The following is a 23,160-nucleotide window of genomic DNA, read 5'->3' as shown; positions in this document are numbered from 1 at the left end:
ACCGTCCATCTTACCAGTGGGGAAACTGAGGCTTCGTGGGGTCGTGAGGTTTGCCCAAAGCCCCGCAGCTCCTCCTAAGTACCTCGGCACCTGATCCCAGTCCGTGGCCAAGCCTCAGGTTCTGCCTCTGAGTTACCACTTCTAGATTCCATGCCCCACATCCAGGCCCCTGCCCCCTCCCACCCGTTCCCCCACCAGCCCACAACTCCTTCCTGCTCAAATCCTCCCACAGCGCCTTGGCGCCTGTGAGATCAAGACCAATCAGCTTAGCCAATAAGACCCTTTGACCCACCCTGGCCTCACTTACCTGTCCAGTCACCTCTCTCTTGTAAGAGAAGTGATCTGTGGACCACGCCTTACTTCCCGCGAGAAAAAACGCTGTCATGTCTAGGTCTTTGTCCCTTCTTCAGAATGCCTTCTCCCCTGACCTTACTTGATGAAACCCACTTTTCATGCAAGGCTTTTTCAGAGGCCTTTCTCCACTGAGCTAGCCTTTTGCCGGGTCGCCTCCCCACCTGGACTTTGGAGCTCCTTGAAAACTGGGCTATATCCTATGCACACTGTCACTCCAGTGCCCAGAGCAGGGCCTGGCATGGAACTGGTGCTCAGTAGACAATGCCCTGGATAAGACATCAGCCTAGAGATGGCATGTGTCCTTCACCCCATGGTGGCTCTCTCCCTGCTGATGGTGGGATGAGACTCCATCCCTCCTGTCCAGGCAGCCCAGCCAGGTAGGAAGGAAGCTGGGGATGTTGAAGGATCTCACCAGGTTTTGCTGCTTTCCTCCCACTGCCCAGGGTTGGCTTTCAAGTTTCTCCATCTTGGAGGTTGGTGAAAGGGACAGAGGGAAGAAGAGAGACAGAGGGGAGGGAGAGCCAGCTAAGAAAGCTTTTCCGTGGAGGAAGAAGGCCCTGGAGCCTGAAGGCCCCAGGAGCAGTGACAGGAGGACGGGGGGAGAGGCCTGTTGCCTGGCTGCCCTCTCCCCCCACACACATCCTGTGGGGAGTGAGTCTCACGACTGCCTCCTTTCCTGCCCCTAATTAGCAGCTCCCCTGACACACTGTCCCACACCAGCATCCCAGGCAAGGCCTCTTTTGTGCTCCCAGATTCCTAGGTGCGAGTTGGCCTCATTAGTGCCCGGAGACCGCCCCATCTCCAGGGAGCAGGCGGGCAGACGGGGGCGGGGAGGTGGCCAGGAGCACAATGATCCACCTCCAGTCTCTGAGTGCCTTGGTGCCGTTCCTTGGGCCCAGCCTGGAGACGGCCCTCCTGCGGGAGGCTAATCTTAGATTTGCCATTGTCTGGCCCCAGAGTGGACGCAAGTGCCCATCTCTCCCCCGCCACCCCAGAGCACTATAAACCCCAGGACCCTGGTAGCGGGTTGCAGTTGACAGCCTCCAAGCTCCTGGCTATTAGGACGACTGCAGACGACACCTTTCCCGGCTACGCCACTCTGAGCTCCAGACACCATGAATACTCCTTCTACAAAGGTAAAGACCCGGGGACGGAGGGGTGACTCATTAGGCCAGGGGCAATGAGAGGGCCTGCTCAGGGAGCTGGAAGAAAGGTTGAAGGTGTCTAGCTCTTGGCCTTTTCCCATGCGGGTTCTGAGGCAGCGGACGGGGTGGACCCTTGGCCGAGTATCTGCCTTGGCTAACATTGCATTGTGCCGTGTTCTCCTAAGGGTTCATGTTTATTGAGCCTTCACTACGTATTAGGTGCTGTTTGCACCTGTCATCTCATTTCATCCTCCCAGAAGCCCTGCACAGTAGGAATTATTTAATACCCAGTTTACAGGTGAGGATGTTGTGCTCCCTGAGAGGGTAGGAAACTGGCCCAAAGCGACTGAGCTGTTTCCCCTGCAAGGGAGCGGCCGACAAGACAACAGCTTGGATCCTGCCAGTCCTTGATTTGCACGTGTTTGCCCACTGTGAGGGGGGAGGAGCGGCTAAATAGGGCCTTTGTTTCCCTGAGCTAAGTTTCCACAAACGTCTGGGGCAGACTCAGACATGTCTGTTTTCAGGGGGAGTGGTCAGCGCTCTAATGGGTACCCAGAGGAGAGAGGGATTCATTCTGTCTAGGGGGTCTCCAAGGGTTTCCTGGAGGAGATCCTCTGCTAGGTCTTCAAGGACGAGTAGGTAAAGGAGCCAGACACGAGCCCTTCTCCAACAGAGCCCTTCAGACAGCTCTGCGCAGAGACAGGCAAGCTAAGCCGCAGCGAGGGAGGAGCACAGGCCAGGAGGGGGCGTGAAGCCAGCTGTGCAGGGCCCGGGCGTAGGGGTTGGATGCGGGCGACCCTCAGCGCCCGGTCTCCGCCTCCCCAGGTCTCCTGGGCCACCGTGACGCTGCTGCTCCTGCTGCTGTTGCTGCCGCCTGCACTGCTGTCGCCCGGGGCGGCCGCGCAGCCTCCGCCCGACTGCTGCCGTCAGAAGACGTGCTCCTGCCGCCTCTACGAGCTACTGCACGGCGCGGGCAATCACGCGGCCGGCATCCTCACGCTGGGCAAGCGGCGGCCCGGGCCCCCGGGCCTCCAGGGCCGGTTGCAGCGCCTCCTGCAGGCCAGTGGCAACCACGCGGCCGGCATCCTGACCATGGGCCGCCGCGCAGGCGCAGAGGCAGCGCCGCGCCCCTGCCCCGAGCGCCGGTGTCCCGCTGAGGCCACCTCGTCTGTTGCGCCCGGGGGACGGTCCGGGGTCTGAGCCCTTGCTCAGGTCCTGTCCTGGCCCTACCCTGGCCCTGCCCTCTCCCCTCTGTCAGCCCGCCCGGTGTCAGCCCGCATTAAAAGGGCAATAAAGACGAGTCTCCCTCTGTTAGTGTGGCTGCTCTCTGTCCCGGTGCGGTCGCGTCCCGCCCTCCAGGGGGCGTGAGAGTCTTTCTAACTATAAAGAGCCAGAAAACCTGGAGGCTCGGGGAAACCTCAGCTTGGGCGTCTTTGAACCCGAAACACTCTCGGGCGGGGAGCTCCCAGAGCAAGGAACTGTGCAAGGCCCTGGGGTGCGGAGAGAACTGCATATGTGCGTGCTTGGAGGGGAGGATGGGGACACACACGTCCCTCGGTGCTCTACCAGTCATTCTGTATCGCAGGGCCTTTCCGGAGAGACGCAGAGGAGAGAAAAAGCAAGCAGAGGAGCGGAATCCGGCTGGGAAGGAGGGAGCTGCGCCTGCCGAAAAGGCAGGGAATCTGAGGTTCAACGTAAATCTTCCAGAGAGCTGCAGCGTGGGGTAGAGAGTCTGGGGGAGCAGTGAGGCGTTGAAGGGGAGGCGGTTAGGCTTGTGCAGCCCAGATTGTGAAGACCCTCACAAGTCGTCAGGCTTTTCACTTTATTCTGTAGGTAGCTGAGAGTCAGGAGAAGTTCTTAAGTGGAGATGCGGCAAGATCTTCCTGCAATTAACCGAACACACCTGGTACAGGTTGAATTGTGTGCACACACACACACCCTCCATTTACATGTTGAAGTCCTAACCCCCAGCACTTCAGAATGTAACCTTATTTGGAAATAGAGTCTTTGTGGACGTAATTAGTTAAAATGTGATCATAACTGGAGTAGGGTGGGCCTCTAATCCAACATGATGTGTCCTTATATAAAGGGGGAATTTGGACACATGCACACAAGAAGAACCCACGTGAACATGAAGGCAGAGGTGGAGGGATGCATCTACAAGCCAAAAAAGGCCAACAACCCACCGGAAGCTAGAAAACAAGCATGGAGCAAATATTCCCCCACGGCCTTAAAAAGGAACCAACCCTGCAGTCATCTTGATCTTGGACTTCCAGCCTTCAGAACTGAGCCAAAAATTTCTGTTGTTTAAGCCACCCAGCTTATGGTACTTTGTTCCAGCAGCCCTAAGAAACTAACACCCAAAAGTAGAGATGTGGCACTTTTAAGCAATATATCATCCCAGATAATGCCCAGCTCAGACTCAGCGTGAGGGTGAGGAACACTGGCCTGCCCTCTCCCCAGCCCATCTTCCCTTTGTCACTGGCTTTGGCTGTCTTGTTCTGGCAAGCAGCCACCCCAAGCCACCACACTCAGCTGCCCGAGTAATTTTCTGCTTCCACAGTGAAAAAGTCCTGTGTCTGGTCTCACCTGGGTCCTTCTTGCTGCTGCACTTATTTCGTTTTGGAGAAGAACAAAATCCACCAGCGCACCTTTGGAGATTTACAAACTGACTGCCCAGCTTGAAACTATCTTTCTCAGCCCCAAACTTGCTTCCGGCCTCTCTTCCACCTAAATGGTAGCAGAGAGAAGGAGGGTTAAATCAGGATGATAGGAAGAGGGAGAATAGGGAGACAATTGCTCACCAACACATTGCGTGCCAAAGGTATGCATTATGCTATTAAATTCTCACAACCATACGAGGTAAAAATTATTAGCTGCATTTTACAGCTGATAGTGAGAGGCAAAGTCACACAGTAAGTGGCAGAGCTGGGATTTCTACCCAGTGGACTCCAAAGCTCTTTTCATCCACACTGCTGAGCTTAGAGGCAGAGCTCGCCAGGGTGCCCTACGCAGACTGAGGCACAGGTGAGGGTTAAGTAGTGCATTCTAGAATTTGAGTTTCCTGCCTTCCCATCGATCCTCCACCGGCAAAACTAGCCTCTTTAACACTTGCTGTCTCACACTGGAGCTCAGGGAGCTGGGGGTGCTCTGAAATACCCCAACTCCAGCAGGTGGCGCTGTGAACCAGACAAGATTCCCAGGGTGGGCGGTGCGCGGGGAAGCCCGAGGGGCGGAGACACAAGGAGCAGCCAGGGAAACACGCGTGGGGGCGTGGCCACCCTGGAAGGTGGGCGTGTCTGTCATTCAAGCCCTGCCCCACCTCTTGGAGCCTCGGCTCCGGGTGGGCGTGTCCCGAATTCTCTGAGGGAGAGACACGCGTGGGCCGCTCCCCACCGGGAGGAGAGCAGCAGAGAGGGGTGAGGGTGCCTCTGGTGGCCCCTCCCCGTGCGGGGCCACGTGGCGGGCGCGGGCCGAGCCCGAGGGAAAGAACCTGGCCCGTCGGGAGGTGGGGGGGACCGAGGCGGCGCCGAGACGAGCGGAGAGCTGCTGGATTCGGAGCAGAGAGGCGGCGGCGGCGCCGAGAGGGAGGGGAGGAGGCAGGCGGGCGCATGGGGCGCCCCGGCCTCGCCGGCAGCGCGCCCCCTCCGGCCCGGCCGCGCTGAACGCCCCCCGGCGCCGCGCCTCGAGCCCGCGCCCCGAGGCCATGCCGGTCATGAAGGGGTTACTGGCCCCGCAGAACACCTTCCTGGACACCATCGCCACCCGCTTCGACCGCACGCGTGAGTGGGCCGGAGGCTGAGGCTGGGGGTTCGCGCTAGGGGTTAAGTCTCCTTCGGCGCTGCAGGTCTCCTGGATATGGTGAGAGAGACCCGAGGGGAGGAGAGAGAGTGGAGTTGAGGGTCTAGGAACTCCCAGAGCCAAGCCGCGGTAAAGGAACAGGGCTGGGGGCGCCCTGGGAGGGGAGGCGGGCGAGGACCAAGAGTGTGTGGGGGGCCAAGGTTGGGGTTGTGTGACTGGAAGCAGGAAAGGCTCTTTGTGCGGCAAAGCGGAGAAGAGTCCTTGGGAGCCGCCCACTCGCGGGCTGAGCGCTGCTGGAGGCGTGTGAGGGGGTATCCAAGACGCGGAGGTGGGACGAAACGGGCAGACGCTCTGGGGTCTACTCCCAGACGACTCCAGCATCCACTTCCCTCAGAGGAAAAAAGAGAGAGAGAAAAGATCAGACTTCGGCAGGACCTAGCTTGGATTGAGGTCACGCGCCCCCGAGCCGTAGAGCTTCTGTGTCTGAGGGAGGTGAGGCAGGAAGAGGGGGGTGGTCTGTGTGACACAGGGAACTGCCTACACCCCCATCCCAGCTTGGGTTCCAGGTTCAGCACCTTGGACAGCCACAATCCTCCTTACCCGCCTCTTCTCCCGCCGTTCCCTTTTCCTACTTTGGTACTGAGAGATCGCCCCTTGCCCCCTTTGGGACACCCTGGCTGGGATCTGGCAGGTGGGGGGAGCGGTACCTGAGGGCGGAAACCGAGCCGCCGGGGCCCTACCCGCCTCCCCACCCCGCCCCCACACACACCTCCCTTGTTTCCATAGCGCCCATCACCCAGGCAACGGGCCTGGGATGGAAGAAGGAGGCTGCTTGCCCAGGGCCCAGCGCCTCCCAGGCTTCTGCAGTATCCCCATCAGTCGCTCCACCCCCAGACACTCAGCCCTCCTAGCGCCCCAGGACTGGTTGTGTCTCAGATCCCTTCCCTCAGCTGAGACTGTCCCTAGATGGCCCACAGAGCCCCCCTGAGGCCTCCCGCCCATTGGAGCTGGAGGGAGCCAGCTCAGGTTCTGTTGCTGGGGTTGCTGAAGCCACACCTTCATTGCTCAAGCCTGTCAGACTTTGAGCACTGGGACAGACCCCCTGAAATTAGCTAAGGGATGCTAAAAAGAGGACCTTTCCTGAAAGGCAGGGAATAAGGATGCTACTCATCACTGTCTTTTTCCCCCAACAAAGGAGGTTTGTGAGTTTGGATAACTCTGCCTTTGCGTCTCCTATCAATAAAGTGGGCACGATCTCACCAGAATCTCTGCCCTGTTCACTCTCTAATAGGATGATAGGACAGTGGCTATGGATGTGCTTTGAAAGCTGGGCGAATGTGGGGCATCAGTTCACCTTCTCAGTGTAACACTTACTATGTGCCAGGACTTGTTCTTCCCAGGTAACTCATGTAACTCTCACACCAACCATGCAAGGAAGATATATTTTCCCCCACTTTTCACATAAGGAAGCTGAGTCACAGAAGAGTTCATTAACTTGCCCAAGGTTACACAGTCAGTAAGTGGCAGAGGTGGGTGCTGGAGCCCATGCCCTTACCATGCTGTGCTGCCTCCTACGGTAACAGCTCACCAGCTTGAAGGCAGGAGGATGAACCTCATGACTTCTCGGGGTTCCTTTTCCAACCCCCTAGTAGCCCCTCTCCCAATCCTCCCACCCTTAAGTCCTTGTCCTTTTGCTCTATCTCTTCTTACTCTCATTTCAGAATATTCCAAAGGGGATCCAGGAATCACATGGGAGCCTGGGAAGTTTCTGGCTCTGGGATCTCTGACCACAGCTTGGGGGAGGTATGGCCCACCTGGAAGCTGAGCTCTCCTTCTGGCCTTGACCTGACCTTGACCTCTTCTTCCCACAGACGGCAACTTCCTGCTGGCCAACACACAGGGCCCACGGGGCTTTCCCATTGTCTACTGCTCCGACGGCTTCTGTGAGCTCACAGGCTACGGCCGCACTGAGGTCATGCAGAAAACCTGCAACTGCCGTTTCCTCTACGGTCCAGAGACCAGTGAGCCAGCCCTGCAGAGGCTGCACAAGGCCCTGGAGGGCCATCAGGAGCACCGGGCTGAAATCTGCTTCTACCGAAAGGATGGTGAGGGGGCCTAGCCTGCCCTGCAGTCCTGCCCAGACCACAGGCCTTAGCCAGAGTCCACTTGGCACAGTGGAAGCCTGGGTGCTGGTCCCCACACTGCCACAAGCTGACTGTGTGACACTGAGTGCATCCCCGACCCTCTCTGGGCCGTGGTTCTCCCATCAGGAAGGTGAAGGAGATAGCTGACATAATCTCTGGGCTTCTTCCCAGCACTAAACCTTGGCCAAGCCCTTTGACTATGCCCAGGAACCAAGGGGGATGAGAGAGAAAGAGATGCCATGGGCTGCTCACCCTCTTCCTCCATCTCTCCACACCTACAGGCTCAGCTTTTTGGTGCCTCCTGGACATGATGCCCATCAAGAATGAGATGGGGGAGGTTGTACTTTTCCTCTTTTCCTTCAAGGACATCACTCAGAGTGGAGGCCCAGGACTTGGCCCCCCAGGAGGCCACAGAGACAGTAATCATGGTAACTGCAAGTCTGGGGAGAAGGCATGAATGATCAGAAGTCCTTGCCCAGGGTCACAGAAGACCTCTCCCTACTCAGCCTCATGGGATGCGCCCCCACTTATCTCCGTACCCTTCTTCCCAACAGAAAAGTCCCTTGGTAGGAGGGGAGCCAGCTTGAGACTTCGATCCACCAGGAGGCAGAGCCATACTGTCCTACACCGACTGACTGGCCACTTTGGCCGCCGGGGCCAGGGAGGCATGAAAACCAATGTGAGTCCTATCTCCACCCCAGCATCTTCCAGCCGTGTTTCTGAGGCACCCTTGTTACTGTGTCCCTGTTTCTCTGTCTGTTTGATCTCCCTCCAGAGGCTTTTTCCTCTGTCCGTCCATTTCTCATGTACGGTTCTCTGCTCTATCCCATGTTCCCCCACATCTCCTTCCATCCCCATCTCCCTTGCTTCCTTGTGATTGCCAATACCCTGCTCTGATGATGTCACAAGGGGGGCACGAAATCACTAACTGTGGTTCCAGGGAGAAAGCCCCCACTGGGGGCCTGGCATCTAGCCCTGTGTACCACTCCTAGGACCCTGATGAAGCCACGGGTCTCCAACCATCTGTGCAGTGTGTTATGGCTACAGCGAGTGGGGTGCACCATGCCATCCTCCCCTCATCCCTGGGGTATACTCATCCTCCACTGCACCCCTAGAACCCAAGAGGAACTTGAAGGAGAAGCTAGTGACCTCTCAAGCCAGGGCTTGTGCCTGATTTGTCATAATCACCTTCTCAAGCAAGGTGAAGGTCAAGCCTTAGAAATACCTACCCCCACAAAAAACATGATTGATTCAAAAGGGGGCCTGAGCAGTAAGTTGGCAGAGGAAGGAGGTGTCAGGTGCCAGCCCCGACCCCCTCTCCTGCACGTTCTAGCTCCTCTCGTGGTCACGCCTGCAGTGCCCACTCTCCCCTTCCCCACTCCTTACCTCTCCCTCCCCCCAACCTTGGCTCCTCTTTCCCCCGAGTGTCCCCAACCGCCACCCCTCTCCCCTTAGAACGTGTTTGAGCCAAAGCCATCAGTGCCCGAATACAAGGTGGCCTCCGTGGGGGGGTCCCGCTGCCTCCTCCTCCACTACAGCGTGCCCAAGGCCATCTGGGACGGCCTCATCCTCCTCGCCACCTTCTACGTTGCGGTCACTGTCCCCTACAATGTCTGCTTCTCGGATGATGATGACACCCCCATCACTTCCCGACACACCCTTGTCAGCGACATCGCCGTGGAGATGCTCTTCATCCTCGGTTAGATGCTCTGCCCCACGTACCCTGGCTGGTGGGCTGGAGGGACCCACTCATCCAAGCCTCGCTCCATCCTGGGCCTGCAGGACCCAGGCAGTCAGAGCCTACCCATTTCTGGGTCTTTTAGTCCTCATGGTCCGTGAGCCCTGACCCCTGACCCCTGGAGACTTCAGCCTTCAGACCTCTCCTCCCTAAGGACCAGCCTGAAGCCCAATGCATCTTCCCCATTCCTGCGTCCACCTCCATTCTGAGTCTCTTGCCCTTGGCCAAGGCCCCCTAGTAACAGCCTCTTGCACCCCCAGATATCATCCTGAACTTCCGCACCACCTATGTGTCCCAGTCCGGCCAAGTGGTCTCTGCTCCTCGTTCTATTGGCCTCCACTATCTGGCCACCTGGTTCTTTGTTGACCTCATTGCCGCTCTGCCTTTTGACCTGCTTTACGTCTTCAACATCACCGTGGTAAGTGTTCCCTGTCCCACCTTGCAGCCTAGCTGCCCAACTTCAGCACAGCATCTCCCATTAAGGGACCCACCTCAGTCCCAGACTCAGTCATCTGCGAATATTTGTCAGGCATCTGTGATGGGCAGAGCCCAGCGCTAGAAGCTGAGAAGGGTCCGAGAGGGTCTGTGCTCTTGGGGAGCTCAGCTCACAATCTCTGAGGGAAGCTGTGACAAATGAAAAGCTAAGTAGGGCTACCAAGGCGGCATTGGTCTGAAGCCAAATGAGTGGCACTTTTCACATTTCTATTTAACAAACAAAGGATGAGCATTTAGCTGTCTGCAAAGCACTGTGTGTGGCATGGTCACTGTGGAGAAAAGTGGTAAGAATTCAGCCTCTCGGTAGCTAAGCTGGTGGGAACAGCAGGAACAGAAGAGCTGAATGGAGTGCAAGATGGGACCAAGGTATTGCTGCGTGGGGGCTGGGCACGGAGCTAGCCGACCTTGGAGTTCCAGGCTGGAACGTGGGCTCCCGCAAAAATGATCTGAAATCTGGCCAGTGCCTAGGAAGCCAAAGCATGGCAGATGGGCAGAGGCTAGGGTGGTCTGGGAAGGGTTCCTGTGGGAGGAGGTGAGAGCAGAGCTAGACCTTAGACAGACTAGGACCTGACTGGCAGGAGACAAGAAGAGGGAGCATCTGGGGGGAGCATAGTAAGCCAGGACAGGGAGGTAGAGGCTGCGGAGTGGATTCGGAGGCGGAGAGTCCCAGGACCTTCATCCTCCCAGCTCCCCGGGGACTGCCTGGAGGCGCCGTAGGTGGTCAGCTCTGAACCTAGCTGGCAGATACTAGGTCTTCTCTGGCCCAGGGAGAGGGAGTCCCACCCTGTGTCCCCAGACCCCCTTGGTTGCTGAGTGGGGAGGTGGGGAGCAGTTTCCCTGTGTGCTCCTCTCCCTGCCACCCTCAGCTATAGCGGGAAGCCACCTACACGCAGCCGGATTTAACCAGCCGCCAACGGGCTGTGGGCCTCTTCTCCTGGCTGTGTACACGTGTGTGCACGCTCCCACACACGTGCATGTGGGTGTGTCTGCCCTGAGGCTCCAGCCATTCCAAGCAGGGCTCCCCACCCCTCCCCTGAGTGCACCCCCGGCCCCCCGGGTTTTGTGCCCACCAGGCAGTTCCCCCTCCTCTGGTACTTTCAGGACCACTTTACAGTTTACTAAGTTCTTCCACACATCATCACATATGAAGCTCACAGTAACCCTTCAGGGCCGATTCTCGTATCTCTCTTTCTCAGAGGCAGATGCAGAGGCTCAGAGAGGTTGAGTGGCTTGTTGAAGGTCACACAGCTAGCAGTGGCAGGCAGGAGACTGGAACCAGGTCTCTAGACTCCTGGTCTGGTATTCTTTCCAGCGTGCTACCCTGCTTCCTGGGAAACCAGGGTACCTGAGCGGATGGCCTGGCATGAGGGGAGAGGAGGAGCAATGTGGGGCTGGAGCGAGGCCGAGCAAAGACGGAGGAGAAGTGGGCACCGGCAGAGTTGTGGACTTGAAGGAGCCAGGCCTGAGACATTCTGGTCCAAGGAGAATGAGAGGAGGGCCCCAAGGGAGCGGGGCCCAGGGGCAGGTGACAAAGGGAAGCCTTGAAGAACTCAAGGTTGGAGTCAGGAGCTCTGGAAGCTGGGGGCAGGCATTAAGCCCTGGAGAGGGTCCATGTGGGGGAATTAAAGCCACCTCCTCTGCAACTCCCTTGCCTAAAATTAGAGAAAATGGCAGGCAGTGACTCAGGAGCTGTGTAGGGCCAGGGCTATGGGGGATGCTCCTGGAGGCCCCTGAAAGGACAGTGAAGGGCCTTCATACCGAGATCCCCAGACGCTGCCCCAGAGCCCCCAGCCCTAGCCCCCAAGCTGCCCCACCCAGAGTAGCAAGAAGATAAGCCCCCACCTGCTCATCATCTAAGACTGGAAGGCTAATCAAAGCACAACGAAAGCAGAGTGGTAACGTTAGCTAACGTTTACAGGACCCTTGCCAGGTGCCACTAGCTCCATCAACCCTCAGTGAACCCCACAGGGCCTGAGACCTCACAGCCCAAGCACCCTCATCCCTGCTCTCCTTCCCTCAACATTTCGGTGTGACCCTCTCATCTGCAGCTGACCCACAAGGGGCGAGGTCCCTAAACCTTCCCCTGTCCACAGCTGATTGTACCTAGGACACTGGGGACTTTGAGCACGGGCCAGAGATCTTTCTGTCTGTTGCCCCGCTTCTGACCCAGACTTGCCCTTTCACCAGCTGAGGTGCTAAGAGGCAGTAGAGCACAAAACGGACTTTGGTGTCATCTCAGATTTGAGTCTCAGCTCCATCATTTCCTTGATCTGTGACCTTGAGCAAGTAAGTAGTAGCCTCTCTGAGCCTTAGTTTACTCCTCTGCAATCTGGGAATGATGATGATAATTGGACTGAAGGCATACTTTTTTAATGAGGATTACAAATACTTAGCCCAATGCCTGACACACGTAATACTTACTGTTAGCCATTATTAGTTTCAGTGTTACCCTCTCCCCCCTGCATTTCCTGGTCACCTTCTCAGCACAGCAGGGATACTTTTCCTGGGGCAGCTTCCCCTAGCTCCGGGGCATCTGGTGGCAAGGCGCTGGCAAGGGACGTGGGGTGCCCGCTGACAGTCTCCCCCACCGCACTCGCTCCCGCAGACGTCGCTGGTGCACCTGTTGAAGACAGTGCGGCTGCTGCGGCTGCTACGGCTGCTGCAGAAGCTGGAGCGGTACTCGCAGTGCAGTGCCGTGGTTCTCACGCTGCTCATGTCCATCTTTGCGCTCCTTGCCCACTGGATGGCCTGCGTCTGGTATGTCGTCGGGCGCCGGGAGATGGAGGCCAACGACCCGCTGCTCTGGGACATCGGTGAGCCATTGACCCCAGGCTTTCACTGACCACCCATCCACCTTCCCTGTCCACACAGGCCCCCAAGCTGACACCTCCACCAGGATCCCCACCCCTACTCCACATTCCTCCACTCATCCGATAAACATGCACGAGCTCCTTGCCGGATCAGGCTTGGGAATACTGATTTGAAGCCATGGGCTCTGCCTTGGGGGGACTGACAGCATAGCAGGGGCGCAAGACCAGTGACAGGCAATCAAAATACAGTATGGGAAACACTCTGAAGGTGGGGAGGTGTTCTGGGCAGAGGCTAAGTACCCCTGACAGGACTCATCTGGTGGCTCCCCACTGCCCTCAAAGTCAAGTCCACCCTCAGTCCACACGGTACATGGGCCTGCAGCCCTCCCTACCCCTACCTGACTTCCCTTCCTCCGAGGCCCCCTCTGCTGCTGCCACCCTGGCCTCCCTCCAGCACCCAGGATGTACTGCTTTCTCACTTTGGGCCTTGAACGTGTTTTCCTCTCTGGAATCCTCTCTCTTTTGTCTTCCCTCCCTTCTTCCTAAGCCACTTTTCTACCCTTGTGGTCTCAACTAAAATGCTCTATCTTAAGGGAGTCCTTCAGGAACCATACCCCCACCAAACTGGGTTGGCTCCCCCTAACCCATTATGATTCCCGAAGACGTACTTCCTTTTTAGTAGCTGCTTTCCACCTGTGATGATTTATTTCATGTCTTTCCCCTCCAGACTGTAAGTTCCACCAGGGCAGGGAGCGTGTTTGGGTCAAGTCCCAGCACCCTGGGACACAGGAAGCGCTTAATAAACTATTAGGCACTGGAAGGGGCCCCTAAACAGTCAGCCGTGTAGGGAGTTGGTAGCCTTGAACTGCAACGGTAACCACTTCACCGTGGGGTGGCCGGGGCACGGGCTGCTCCTCGCATTTCTTGTGCAAACCTCCCCTCGCCTCTGTAAATACTCGACCAAGGTCAAGTGAAGGCAGTTCAAGGAAACCCCACCCTCCCCTGCTCGCGCAGCCGGGGCTCCTTGCATCCCTCCACCCCCTAGGCTGGTTGCACGAGCTGGGCAAGCGGCTGGAGGTGCCCTACGTCAACGGCTCTGCGGGTGGCCCGTCGCGGCGCAGCGCCTACATCGCTGCGCTCTACTTCACGCTGAGCAGCCTCACGAGCGTGGGCTTCGGCAACGTGTGCGCCAACACTGACGCCGAGAAGATCTTCTCCATCTGCACGATGCTCATAGGCGGTGAGGCCGGGCCTGCCAAGCCCCCGGGGTGGCCCTGCTAAGCCCAGCGTGTGGGTGGGGAAACTGAGGCCCAGGGAAGGCAAGGAGTCCACCCACGACCAGACACGCGTGCATTTATTCATAGGTGTTTGCTCAGCACCTGCTACGTGCTGGCCCTGGGGGGATGCCACAAACAGGAGGGTCTCTTGCAAAAGGAATGGGAAGCCCAAGTGCATGACTTCATGGGGCGGGCGGGCGGGCATGAGAGGAGCATCGAGTCTGACCCCTCTCAGGACCACCCTCTGTTCCCCGCCCCAACCCAGCACCTAGGCACGCAGGAGCCCACTGGTTCACCTGCCCCTCCCCCAGGAATCCCGAGACCCATCCAGGGCAGGGGGAGTTGCGGGGGGAGGAGGCCGGAGGGGTGGCCGCCCCTGACTGACTGCTGTGCGCCGCAGCGCTGATGCACGCAGTGGTGTTCGGGAACGTGACGGCCATCATCCAGCGCATGTACTCGCGCCGCTCCCTCTACCACAGCCGCATGAAGGACCTCAAGGACTTCATCCGCGTGCACCGCCTGCCCCGGCCGCTCAAGCAGCGCATGCTCGAGTACTTCCAGACCACGTGGACAGTCAACAGCGGCATCGACGCCAACGAGGTAGTGCGCGGGGCTCCCGGTGGTACCCAGCGCGCGGAGGTAAAGTGGGAAAGGGGTCGCTGCCTCTCAGCGTTTGGGATGGAGGCAAATGGGGTGCAGGGAGACGAGGTGCTGTTCACAAGGGCACGCACCCACCGGAATCCACATCCCTTTTCCTCTACACATGGCTAATGCCATGCTCCTTTCAGCCACCATCTTCGAGCACCTGCTTCCGGCCAGTCTCTGTGCTGGACACAGGGGGTTGCGGAACGATTACCCCCAGCCCTTGCCCTCGGGAAGGCACCCGTCTGGTGAGGGAGGCAGATGGGTAAACAAATAGTTACGCTGTGAATGGGACTGTACTGGAGGGACTTGGTGCAGTGGGTCCCTCATTGTGTCTGGGCCTAGAGGAGGCAGGGGAGGTGTCACAGAAGAGGCGACATCGTGAAGGACAAGAAGAAAATTGGCCTGGGGCCAGAAGGCCATTCCAGGCAGTAAGAGCAGTAGGAACACAGGTCTGGAAAGATTGACGCAAAAGAGCAGGGTGAACTGAAAATAGTTCAGCGAGCCTTCAGGAAAGGGTGTGTGCGCGCTGTGGAGGGGTGAGGGACAGAGGAGTGAAGAGACCAGGCTGGGGAGGCGGGCAGGCCCAGCTCATGCATGGCCTTGCATTTAGATTTTATCCTGCCACATTTTTAGGCTGGGGAGTGGCCTGCAGATCCAGGAGGTATTTCTGAGAGCAGGAGCCTTGGGACTTGGTGATGCGCTGGTTGCAGGAAAGGAGCTCAAAGTGATTCTCAGGTTTCTGGTTTTGGCCGAGGGTGGGATGGAGGCATTACAGGAGGAAGATTGGACTTAGGGGTGAAAGTGAGAGTCCAGGGTTGGGCCGTGATGAGGGTGTGGTGCCTATGGGGGATCCAGGTGGAGGTGGGTAGTTGAAAATACAGGTCTGGACCCAGAGATAGGGCTCCGGGTTCACGGGGAGGTAGAAGTCCTGGCTGGTTGCCATGATGCAGGGAGAGTGTGGACAGTGAGAAGACAGCTGAGGAAGAGGAGCCTGGGGAAGAAAGGGGGACAAGAGGGAGAGGTGACCAAGCCAGGGTGGCCGAGGGGCTCCATAAGACGAGGATGGAACCAAACCATGAACGTTAAGTTTGGCTCCTGGGAGGTCATTGGTAAAATTCAAGGTCTAGTGTAACCCTGCGTTTTACAGATGGGGATACTGAGGCCCAGAGAGAGGAAATGGATTGCCCAAAGTCCACAGGGATTTATGCAGAGCTGATTTCTAGTCTCCTGACTTCCAGCTGAAGGCTGACCCACCAGGGATGGTCCTTGCATACATGGGGTTGAGTAACCAGGATGTGTGAGTGACCAGTGTGTGTAGCTGTGAGCAGTGGACAGACAGGAGAAGACCTAGTCTCTGCCCCAGGACTTGGGTTGGGAGGTCCACACACAAGTCAAATTGAGGTGAGACACACAGAAGTCTTCCTAAAGGTCAGAAATGGGTAACTTGAGCTCTGTCCTTGGAGACAGCTCAGCATATCTGTAGAGCTCAAGTAGCAGCTTCAGGGGGATGGCCAGAATGACTTATGCCCCTTATGCAGTTACTGCGTGACTTCCCAGACGAGCTGAGAGCTGACATTGCTATGCACCTGAATCGGGACATCCTGCAGCTGCCGCTGTTTGGAGCAGCGAGCAGGGGCTGCCTGCGGGCCCTCTCCCTGCACATCAAGACCTCGTTCTGCGCTCCGGGCGAGTACCTGTTGCGCCGCGGGGATGCCCTGCAGGCGCACTACTATGTCTGCTCCGGCTCACTGGAGGTGCTCCGGGACAACATGGTGCTGGCCATCCTGGGTGAGGATCCCACCACCACCCTCTACCTACCCCAAAACCTTCCCACAGAGGCCTTGGGAGTAGCCAGGAATCTAGGGACTGGGTACTCTCTCTTGGTCCCCGCATCCTACCACCATCCCCTTTAGACCATACCCCTTGGGCTCTCCCCTACTCCCAGTGGCCATCCCTGAACCCATCAACCCTTCCCCAGTGACTGTCCCCCAAGTCAACTGATCCTTTCCCATTGCACCATCTCCAATTCCACTGACCCTTTTCCATCGACCCTTGACTCCATTGACTTCTACCCTTTAACTGACCCTTCTGGCCATTCTTTATTGATCATCCAATTCCATCGATCATTTCTCCAGCTTTACTGACATCCCCAATTGACTGTCTCCCAACTTCACCAGTCATTCTCCACTGACCTTCTGCCGACTCCATTATTTCCACCAATCCCATCGATTGACCCCGCTTCAGCCATCCTTCAAACACATTGACCATCCCTCATTACCACTAGTATCCTCTTGGTCCCTCTGCCCCAGCTGTCTGTCCGCATCTCTTACCCACAGGAAAAGGAGACCTGATTGGGGCAGATATCCCTGAGCCAGGGCAGGAGCCTGGGTCAGGCACAGCTCCAAGCTGCGTGCTGAAGACCAGCGCCGACGTGAAGGCACTGACCTACTGTGGCCTGCAGCAACTGAGCAGCCGAGGGCTGGCTGAAGTCCTGAGGCTCTATCCTGAGTACGGGGCTGCCTTCAGGGCTGGCCTGCGCCGGGACCTCACCTTCAACCTGCGCCAGGGCTCTGACACCAATGTATGTAGACTCCCTATGGCCTCCTCCTCTCTGAGGTCGCCTCCTTCAAAGTAGACCACCCCCCAGCCCCAGAGAAAGCCTCACGAATTCCTTCCACCCTGAAAACATCACCTCTCAACTCCAGCCACCCCCTTCCATTGCCCCTTCCATGCTTAACATCTTCCAACCCACTGACCCTACTCCACTGGCCATTATCCAACCCCATGGACCATGGCTCACCACGTGTACTTCCAACTCTACTGACCCATCTCCTGTTGGCCCCGCTTCCGCCTCACTCCAGACTCCTCAAAGGACCCACCCCCCCACTTCGTGTGCTTCTCCTCCATCAGTTCCCTCCCTCTCTGGACTGGGCCTCATCCCCTGGGGCTTCCTCTTCTCCACTCACCAAATGTTTCCTGGGCCCGTTTTGGTTTAGGCTCTGGGCCAAGTCTGTAGTTTACACCTTAGACCTTGGTCTTTTACTGCTTTTCAGACTTATGTTGCCACTCAGGATTTCTCTGAGTCAGAGTTGGGGGTATCTCTGACTCAATTCCACAAAAAGGCCCCACATTCTCAAACCCCACGACACTGATGGGTGAGACTAGGAGGTGGTGCACCGGGGGAGCCGGGAGGTGTGAGTCAGCCTGAACCCCGCCCCCCCCACCCCCCGTGTTCCTGCAGGGCCTCTGCCGCTTCTCCAGATCCCCTCGCCTCTCCCAGGTAACGCACCCTTCCTTGCATGGGAGAAGACGGGAGTGGGGGGCACCTTTCCTTGGCCGCTGTGCTCCAGGGTGAAGGGAGAGGGGATGGAGAGCGGCAACCGCCAGTGAAGGCTGTTGCTTACTGAAGGCGCCTGTTGGTCACTGCCCTGTGACATCAGCTGCCCCCTCTGCCCACAGACCCGCTCGGAAAGCCTGGGCTCCTCCTCAGACAAGACCCAGCCATCCGTCACAGAGGCTGAGGCTGGGGCCGAGCCTGGAGGTGGTCCCAGGCCCCGGCGGGCCCTCCTGCTGCCCAACCTCAGCCCAGCACGGCCCCGGGGCTCCCTGGTCAGCCTTTTGGGGGAGGAGCTGCCCCCATTCTCAGCCCTTGTCTCCTCTCCTTCCTTGTCCCCGACCCCTTCCCCTGCCCTGGCTGGCCGGGGCCACAGCCCCTCCCCTCATGGCCTCCCCAGGGGCTCTGCTGCCTGGAAGCCCCCCCAGCTTCTCATTCCCCCACTGGGAACCTTTGGACCTCCGGACCTCAGTCCCCGGTGAGACGCCAGCCTCCCCTGCCTTCCCTATACCCCTGCTGGCTTCCAGAACCTTCTCTGGGCTCCGTCCCCAGCATTCTGACCAGTGCTCCTCCCCATGTGCCCACCCCGCCCTACCTGATCCACCGCAGCTTGCAACCCCACTCGTCTTTGACGGCTGCTCCTCCCCAGCTCCCTGGCACCGCAGCCCCTTTCACCCTCTGCCTGCTGTGCTCTGGCCCTTACGCTCTCCCTGTGGGACTGATGACCACTGCCTCCGTCCCAGGATAGTGGATGGCATTGAGGACTCTGGCAGCACAGCAGAGGCCCCTACGTTCCGGTTCAGCAGGAGGCCTGAGCACCCTAGGCCTCACTCACAGGCCCCTCCTACAGGTAAGGGCCAGCAGTGGACTTCAACTCACGTCACCCATTCATCGGCCGTCCATCCATCCATCCCACATGTAGTAAGGGCTTACCAGCTGCCAGGTAGATGACCCAGACCTGGTCCACACTCCTAGCGAGCTTCCAGTCTAGTGGGGGAGACACCTGTGTACTCAGATAAACGATTCCAGAACAGGGTGCTAAGTGCCGTGACTGAGACAAAGAACAGGACTCTGAGGTAGGAGAGGAGGGAGCCTCTAACCCTGCCTCCTAGAGGAGGGGACACTAGAGGTGGGTCTTAAAGGGTGGGCAGGAGTTTGAGGGGTGGAGCAAGGCGGTTGGTGAAAGGTATAGAGGTATGACCAGAAGAGCAGTTGTGTTCAGATACCGAAGAGAAGGGACTTCCCTGGCAGTCCAGTGGTTAAGACTCCACGCTCCCAATGCAGGGGGCACGGGTTCGATCCCTGGTCAGGGAACTAAGATCCCAATGCAGGGGGCATGCCACATGGTGCGGCCTAAAAAACAAAACAAAACAAAACAGATAGCAAAGAGAAGCTCCATGCTTCTCCATGGGGTGGAGTGGGGAGGGGCTGGGGAAGTGATAGGGCCACGAAACCATCCTGAAGAGCTTGGGTTTCCCAGCATCCTGACCCCAGAACGTCCTCTCCCCTTGCCCTCTGCCTGCCCAGTGAAGGGCTCAGCCCAGGCTGTAGACTTGAGCTCCCTGTACTCACCCAGCATCCCTTCTCCCCACTCCGTCTGCAGGGACCATGCCCAGCCGGGAAGTGGCCACTGAGGCCGAGGAGGTGAAGGAAAAGGTCTGCAGGCTGAACCAGGAGGTGGGTTGGGGCTGGCCCCTCCCCTCCAACCTTGGGATCAGAGATGTGCTTAGTATAGGAGCATTTCAAAGGGTTTGGAGCCAGAGTCCTGAATTTGGATATTCACACTAGCTGGGAGACCTTGGGCAAGTCCCACAATCACTCTGAACTTCAACTTCCTCATCTGAAAATGGGGAAATCAATACGTTCTTCCCAGAGTTGTTGTGAGGATGAGATGAGGGCGCATACATGCCTGGCCCAGTCCCTGGCACACCGTAAGTACTCAGGGACAGCTACTTCCATCCCTCCAACTGGCTCAGGTGGTCCAGCCAGAAAAGAGGGCCTCTCCTCCCTCCACCGCCATGGGATCTGCTCCTGCAGGGACCCTCCCCCCACTAAGTTACATGCTCCAGTCCTTTCCGGCCCTCTCCCCCCGAGTGGGGCAGAGGACTGGGAGGCTGAGCAGGCCTTCAACCCCAGGGAACCTGGACGCTCAGGTCTGAATCCTGGTCAGAAAGAGCCCTGATCCTGTTTGCCCAGGCTGTGCCTCCGCCTCCCCCTCAGGGATGTCAGAGCTGCGTCCACAAAGCAGCCAGGTCAAGCCCTTGAGCCCTCGGGAGTGCTCGGGGCCTTCCCTGGGTTCTGATAAAGAGCAGGCATCCCACGGGGCGCACCTGGGCTGGGGCGGGCCCTGAGGCTGGGGGCGGAGCTAGCTCCGGTTTGGCAGGATTCAAGGTCAGCCCTGCTTCCGCATGCGGTTCTTCTAGACCAGTGGTTCCCCAACTTGGGTGTCCATCAGTACCCAGAGAACCTGTTAAAATGCAGACTCCTGGGCTTCACCCAATCTGGAATGTCTGGGGTGGGGCCCAGAGATTGGCATTTAGACAAGCTTTTCAGTTCATTCTGTACTCCCTGAAATTTGAAAAACGCTGAATAGACACTTGAGCTCGTGTGGTGTATCACCTGAGAGTAAGCCTGCATCTGTCACTTCGCAGCTGTGCGGCCTCTTTGAGCACATTTTTCTACATCTTGTCAAAGTGTGTGTGGCGGGGAGTAGCAAGAGCTGTCGTCCCAAATCCTTTCTGGAAAGAGGCTGGGGTATTTACCTCTAGACAAAAATAACCCCTGTCCTGTCTTCTTCTCAGGGTGGCCATGAGCAGAGAGTGGGTACGAAAGAGCTTTGTAAGCTGTGGGAGGGAGTGCACCTAGGAGGGCGGTGATTGTATGGCACCTGGGAGACAATGTGATGTGTTTTCAACAGATCTCCCGTCTCAACCGGGAAGTGTCTCAGCTTAGCCAGGAGCTTCGACACATGATGGACCTGCTACAGGCCAGGCTGGGTCCCCCAGGCCACCCAACAGTCTCGGCTTGGACCCCAGATCCTCCTTGCCCACCACAGAGGCCTCCATGCATCTCTCCCTGTTTGTCCAGACCACTGCCTGGCCTCCAGGATACTACCCTCGCTGAGGTCCACTGCCCAGCCAGTGTGGGGACAGCAGAGATGGGGGCTGCCCCCCCCGACCTGAGACCCTCCATGCTGTCCCCTTACCCCTCAGAGCCTGACCCTCTGAGACCCTCCCCAGTGCCAGAGGCCTTACCTCCGAACTCAAGCCTCATGAGGCACAGCTTCCGGTCCAGGTCAGACACGTTCCACTGACCCTGGCCACGGGCCCAGGCCCGTTTGGGGTGGGCACTGACGCCTGCCATCCAGGGAGGGGCTGGGCCCCTTGGCCTCCTGCCTTGGGTTAGCAGCCACCAGATGGTCTGGTTGGCTCTGGATTCTCTGACCTTTTTAACAAAGCCTGGTCACTTCTGACCCTTTGCCTTTTCCAAACCCTCCTCTATTCTCCTCTGTGAGGGGAGCCACCTGAGGCCGTGGAACCCAACAGGCATGAGATGGACCGCAGTGCCCACTGAGCTGGGCAGATGAGATGTCTGGCTTTCTCCCCAGGACCTGGAGGCAGGTAGAGATGGGGGAGCAGAGAGGGGAAGGGAAAAGCCCCCAGATCCAGCCTGGGAAATGAAGACTGAGGCAAGAGCAGGCAGGATCTTGGTGTCTACAGCAAGAGGGATGGATTGCAGATTCCAGTGCAGAGGTAGCTTAGTGATACCGTGAGGTCTTTTGTCCCAGCCCCCAGGTCTCTGCTGGAGACTTTGAAAGCAATGTTGCTTCCAGAGGGGTAGGTTTGAGATCCTGGCTGGCATTTTTTTTTTTTTTTTTTTTTTTTTGCTGCGCTGTGCGGCTTGTGGGACCTTAGTTCCCCAACCAGGGATCGAACCCCGGGCCCTCAGCAGTGAAAGCTCCCAGTCCTAACCACTGGACCACCAGGGAAGTCCCCTGGCTGACATTTGAGTAACCCAAGACTTCTTAGGCCTCCCACCATCAGCCCAAGCTGGAGGGGCTCACCTTCCCCACAGCTCACATAGGAAATGAACCGATGACCCCAGATATGCATTCTTTGACTCACAGCATTTTTTTCAAAATATGAATGAGTTGTCACACTGAAAATCAGGAGAGTTCACATAGAAATCCAGATATTCCAGCTTCTCTAAGCAAATTCGGGAGATCTGGCGACACTGGGCCAACGCCGCACCTGGTAATAATCAGCTGGTGTTGGGTGGCCACTGTCCTCTTTGGAAGAGACCTGCACTCTCCACTTCTTTGCAGTCCCCACATTCCTTGATCATCTCCTGACACCCAGCTAGCTTCCCTCATTTGAATTCTTTATCTGGTCTCTATGGGTATCTCAGTTTGCAATCCCTGCCTTAGAGTGTGCTCCCAGGTTCCTTTACCCCAGTGGGTGCCTTTTGGGCCCAGTAATGTCTATTTCTACCCCTGGGCCTGGGCCTGTCAACATCTTTGTTTCTGTCTCTCTGCAGGCCGACACTGAAAGTGGTCTCTTCTGCTGCCAGCAACTTGCAACAGTCCCAGCAGCACTCCTCCCCCTCCCCCACCCCCAGACCTCAGCCACGCCTGTTTTCCCCCTTCCAATATGGTCTCACTCAGGGCTCTGACTTCTTGAAAATTCACCCCGGTCTCCAGCTCTCCTTTACCACCCAACACCCTGGGCTCACTTTTGGATAGGAAATAAACTCTTTATTTTTGTAGTTTCTGGCTCTGGCTGTTTCTGGAGGTTGGTCTGATAGCCCCAGGGCTTTGGAGGAACCTACACAATAGTCACTCCCCCACAGTACCCCAGGGCCCTGTTGCTGTCTCTAGGAGGGCAAAGGTGCCAACCAATCCACTTGGTACCATGTTCACGCCACCAGAGGCCTCAGAGATGAGGCAGAAACCTTAATGAGTCACTATGGGCCCATTACACCCACCCTCCCCCCAACCTGGTCAAAGCCACAGATTCAGACACGGTATGTGGTAAGGGCCCTGACTCAGGTCCACCTCCAGTCCTGGAAAGGTGGCCCATGGGACTCCCCACCAATCCTGCATTAACCGATCCTCTACCTGTTGCAAGCTAGGTACAGCAGGGTCTGGAGGAAGCCCTTGTCACCAGCCAAGAACCTGCTAGGAATCCTGCTCTACCCCATCCCCTTTGCTCTCCTAAGGTCTCTCTTCTTTCTTAGCTTTCACTTCTCTGATGATCACTGCAGGGGTGGGTGTTATGGATGTTAGAAAGAGGTACCCTGGTGACCAGATGTGGGCAGCATTGTGGCAGGTTGTCCCAGACAGGTTGCAGGTCGATTCTCCAGCTCAGGCTCCAGAGTATGATGGGTGTTGGCTGGCGTCATAGCAACAAGGCCCACAG

The 23,160-nt window shown here is 57.5% G+C and overlaps 2 protein-coding genes across 2 annotated transcripts; both read left to right on the top strand.

Annotated features, from left to right (window-relative positions):
* Positions 1 to 1,371: 1,371 nt before the first annotated feature.
* On the top strand, positions 1,372 to 2,699 carry HCRT (hypocretin neuropeptide precursor; the record flags this gene model as incomplete). Its single annotated transcript, XM_079905595.1, has 2 exons — positions 1,372 to 1,490; positions 2,325 to 2,699. Exons 1-2 carry the CDS (start codon positions 1,470 to 1,472, stop codon positions 2,697 to 2,699), a joined length of 396 nt encoding a protein of 131 aa, XP_079761721.1. The 5' UTR covers positions 1,372 to 1,469.
* Positions 2,700 to 5,205: 2,506 nt separating this feature from the next.
* On the top strand, positions 5,206 to 22,390 carry KCNH4 (potassium voltage-gated channel subfamily H member 4; the record flags this gene model as incomplete). The annotated part of the gene is made up of 16 exons (XM_079905281.1): positions 5,206 to 5,281; positions 7,172 to 7,405; positions 7,726 to 7,872; positions 7,999 to 8,123; positions 8,900 to 9,143; positions 9,443 to 9,600; positions 12,283 to 12,490; positions 13,533 to 13,727; positions 14,165 to 14,364; positions 15,948 to 16,197; positions 16,746 to 16,990; positions 17,651 to 17,689; positions 17,869 to 18,221; positions 18,487 to 18,593; positions 19,347 to 19,420; positions 20,661 to 22,390. 16 exons carry the CDS (start codon positions 5,206 to 5,208, stop codon positions 21,054 to 21,056), a joined length of 3,051 nt encoding a protein of 1,016 aa, XP_079761407.1. The 3' UTR covers positions 21,057 to 22,390.
* Between the last annotated feature and the right edge of the window lie 770 nt (positions 22,391 to 23,160).

This window comes from Stenella coeruleoalba (assembly GCF_951394435.1).
Source record: "Stenella coeruleoalba genome assembly, chromosome: 19".
Taxonomy (NCBI): domain Eukaryota; kingdom Metazoa; phylum Chordata; class Mammalia; order Artiodactyla; family Delphinidae; genus Stenella; species Stenella coeruleoalba.
The sequence above is the reverse complement of the archived record's forward strand: the minus strand, read 5'-3'. Positions and strand labels throughout refer to the sequence as shown.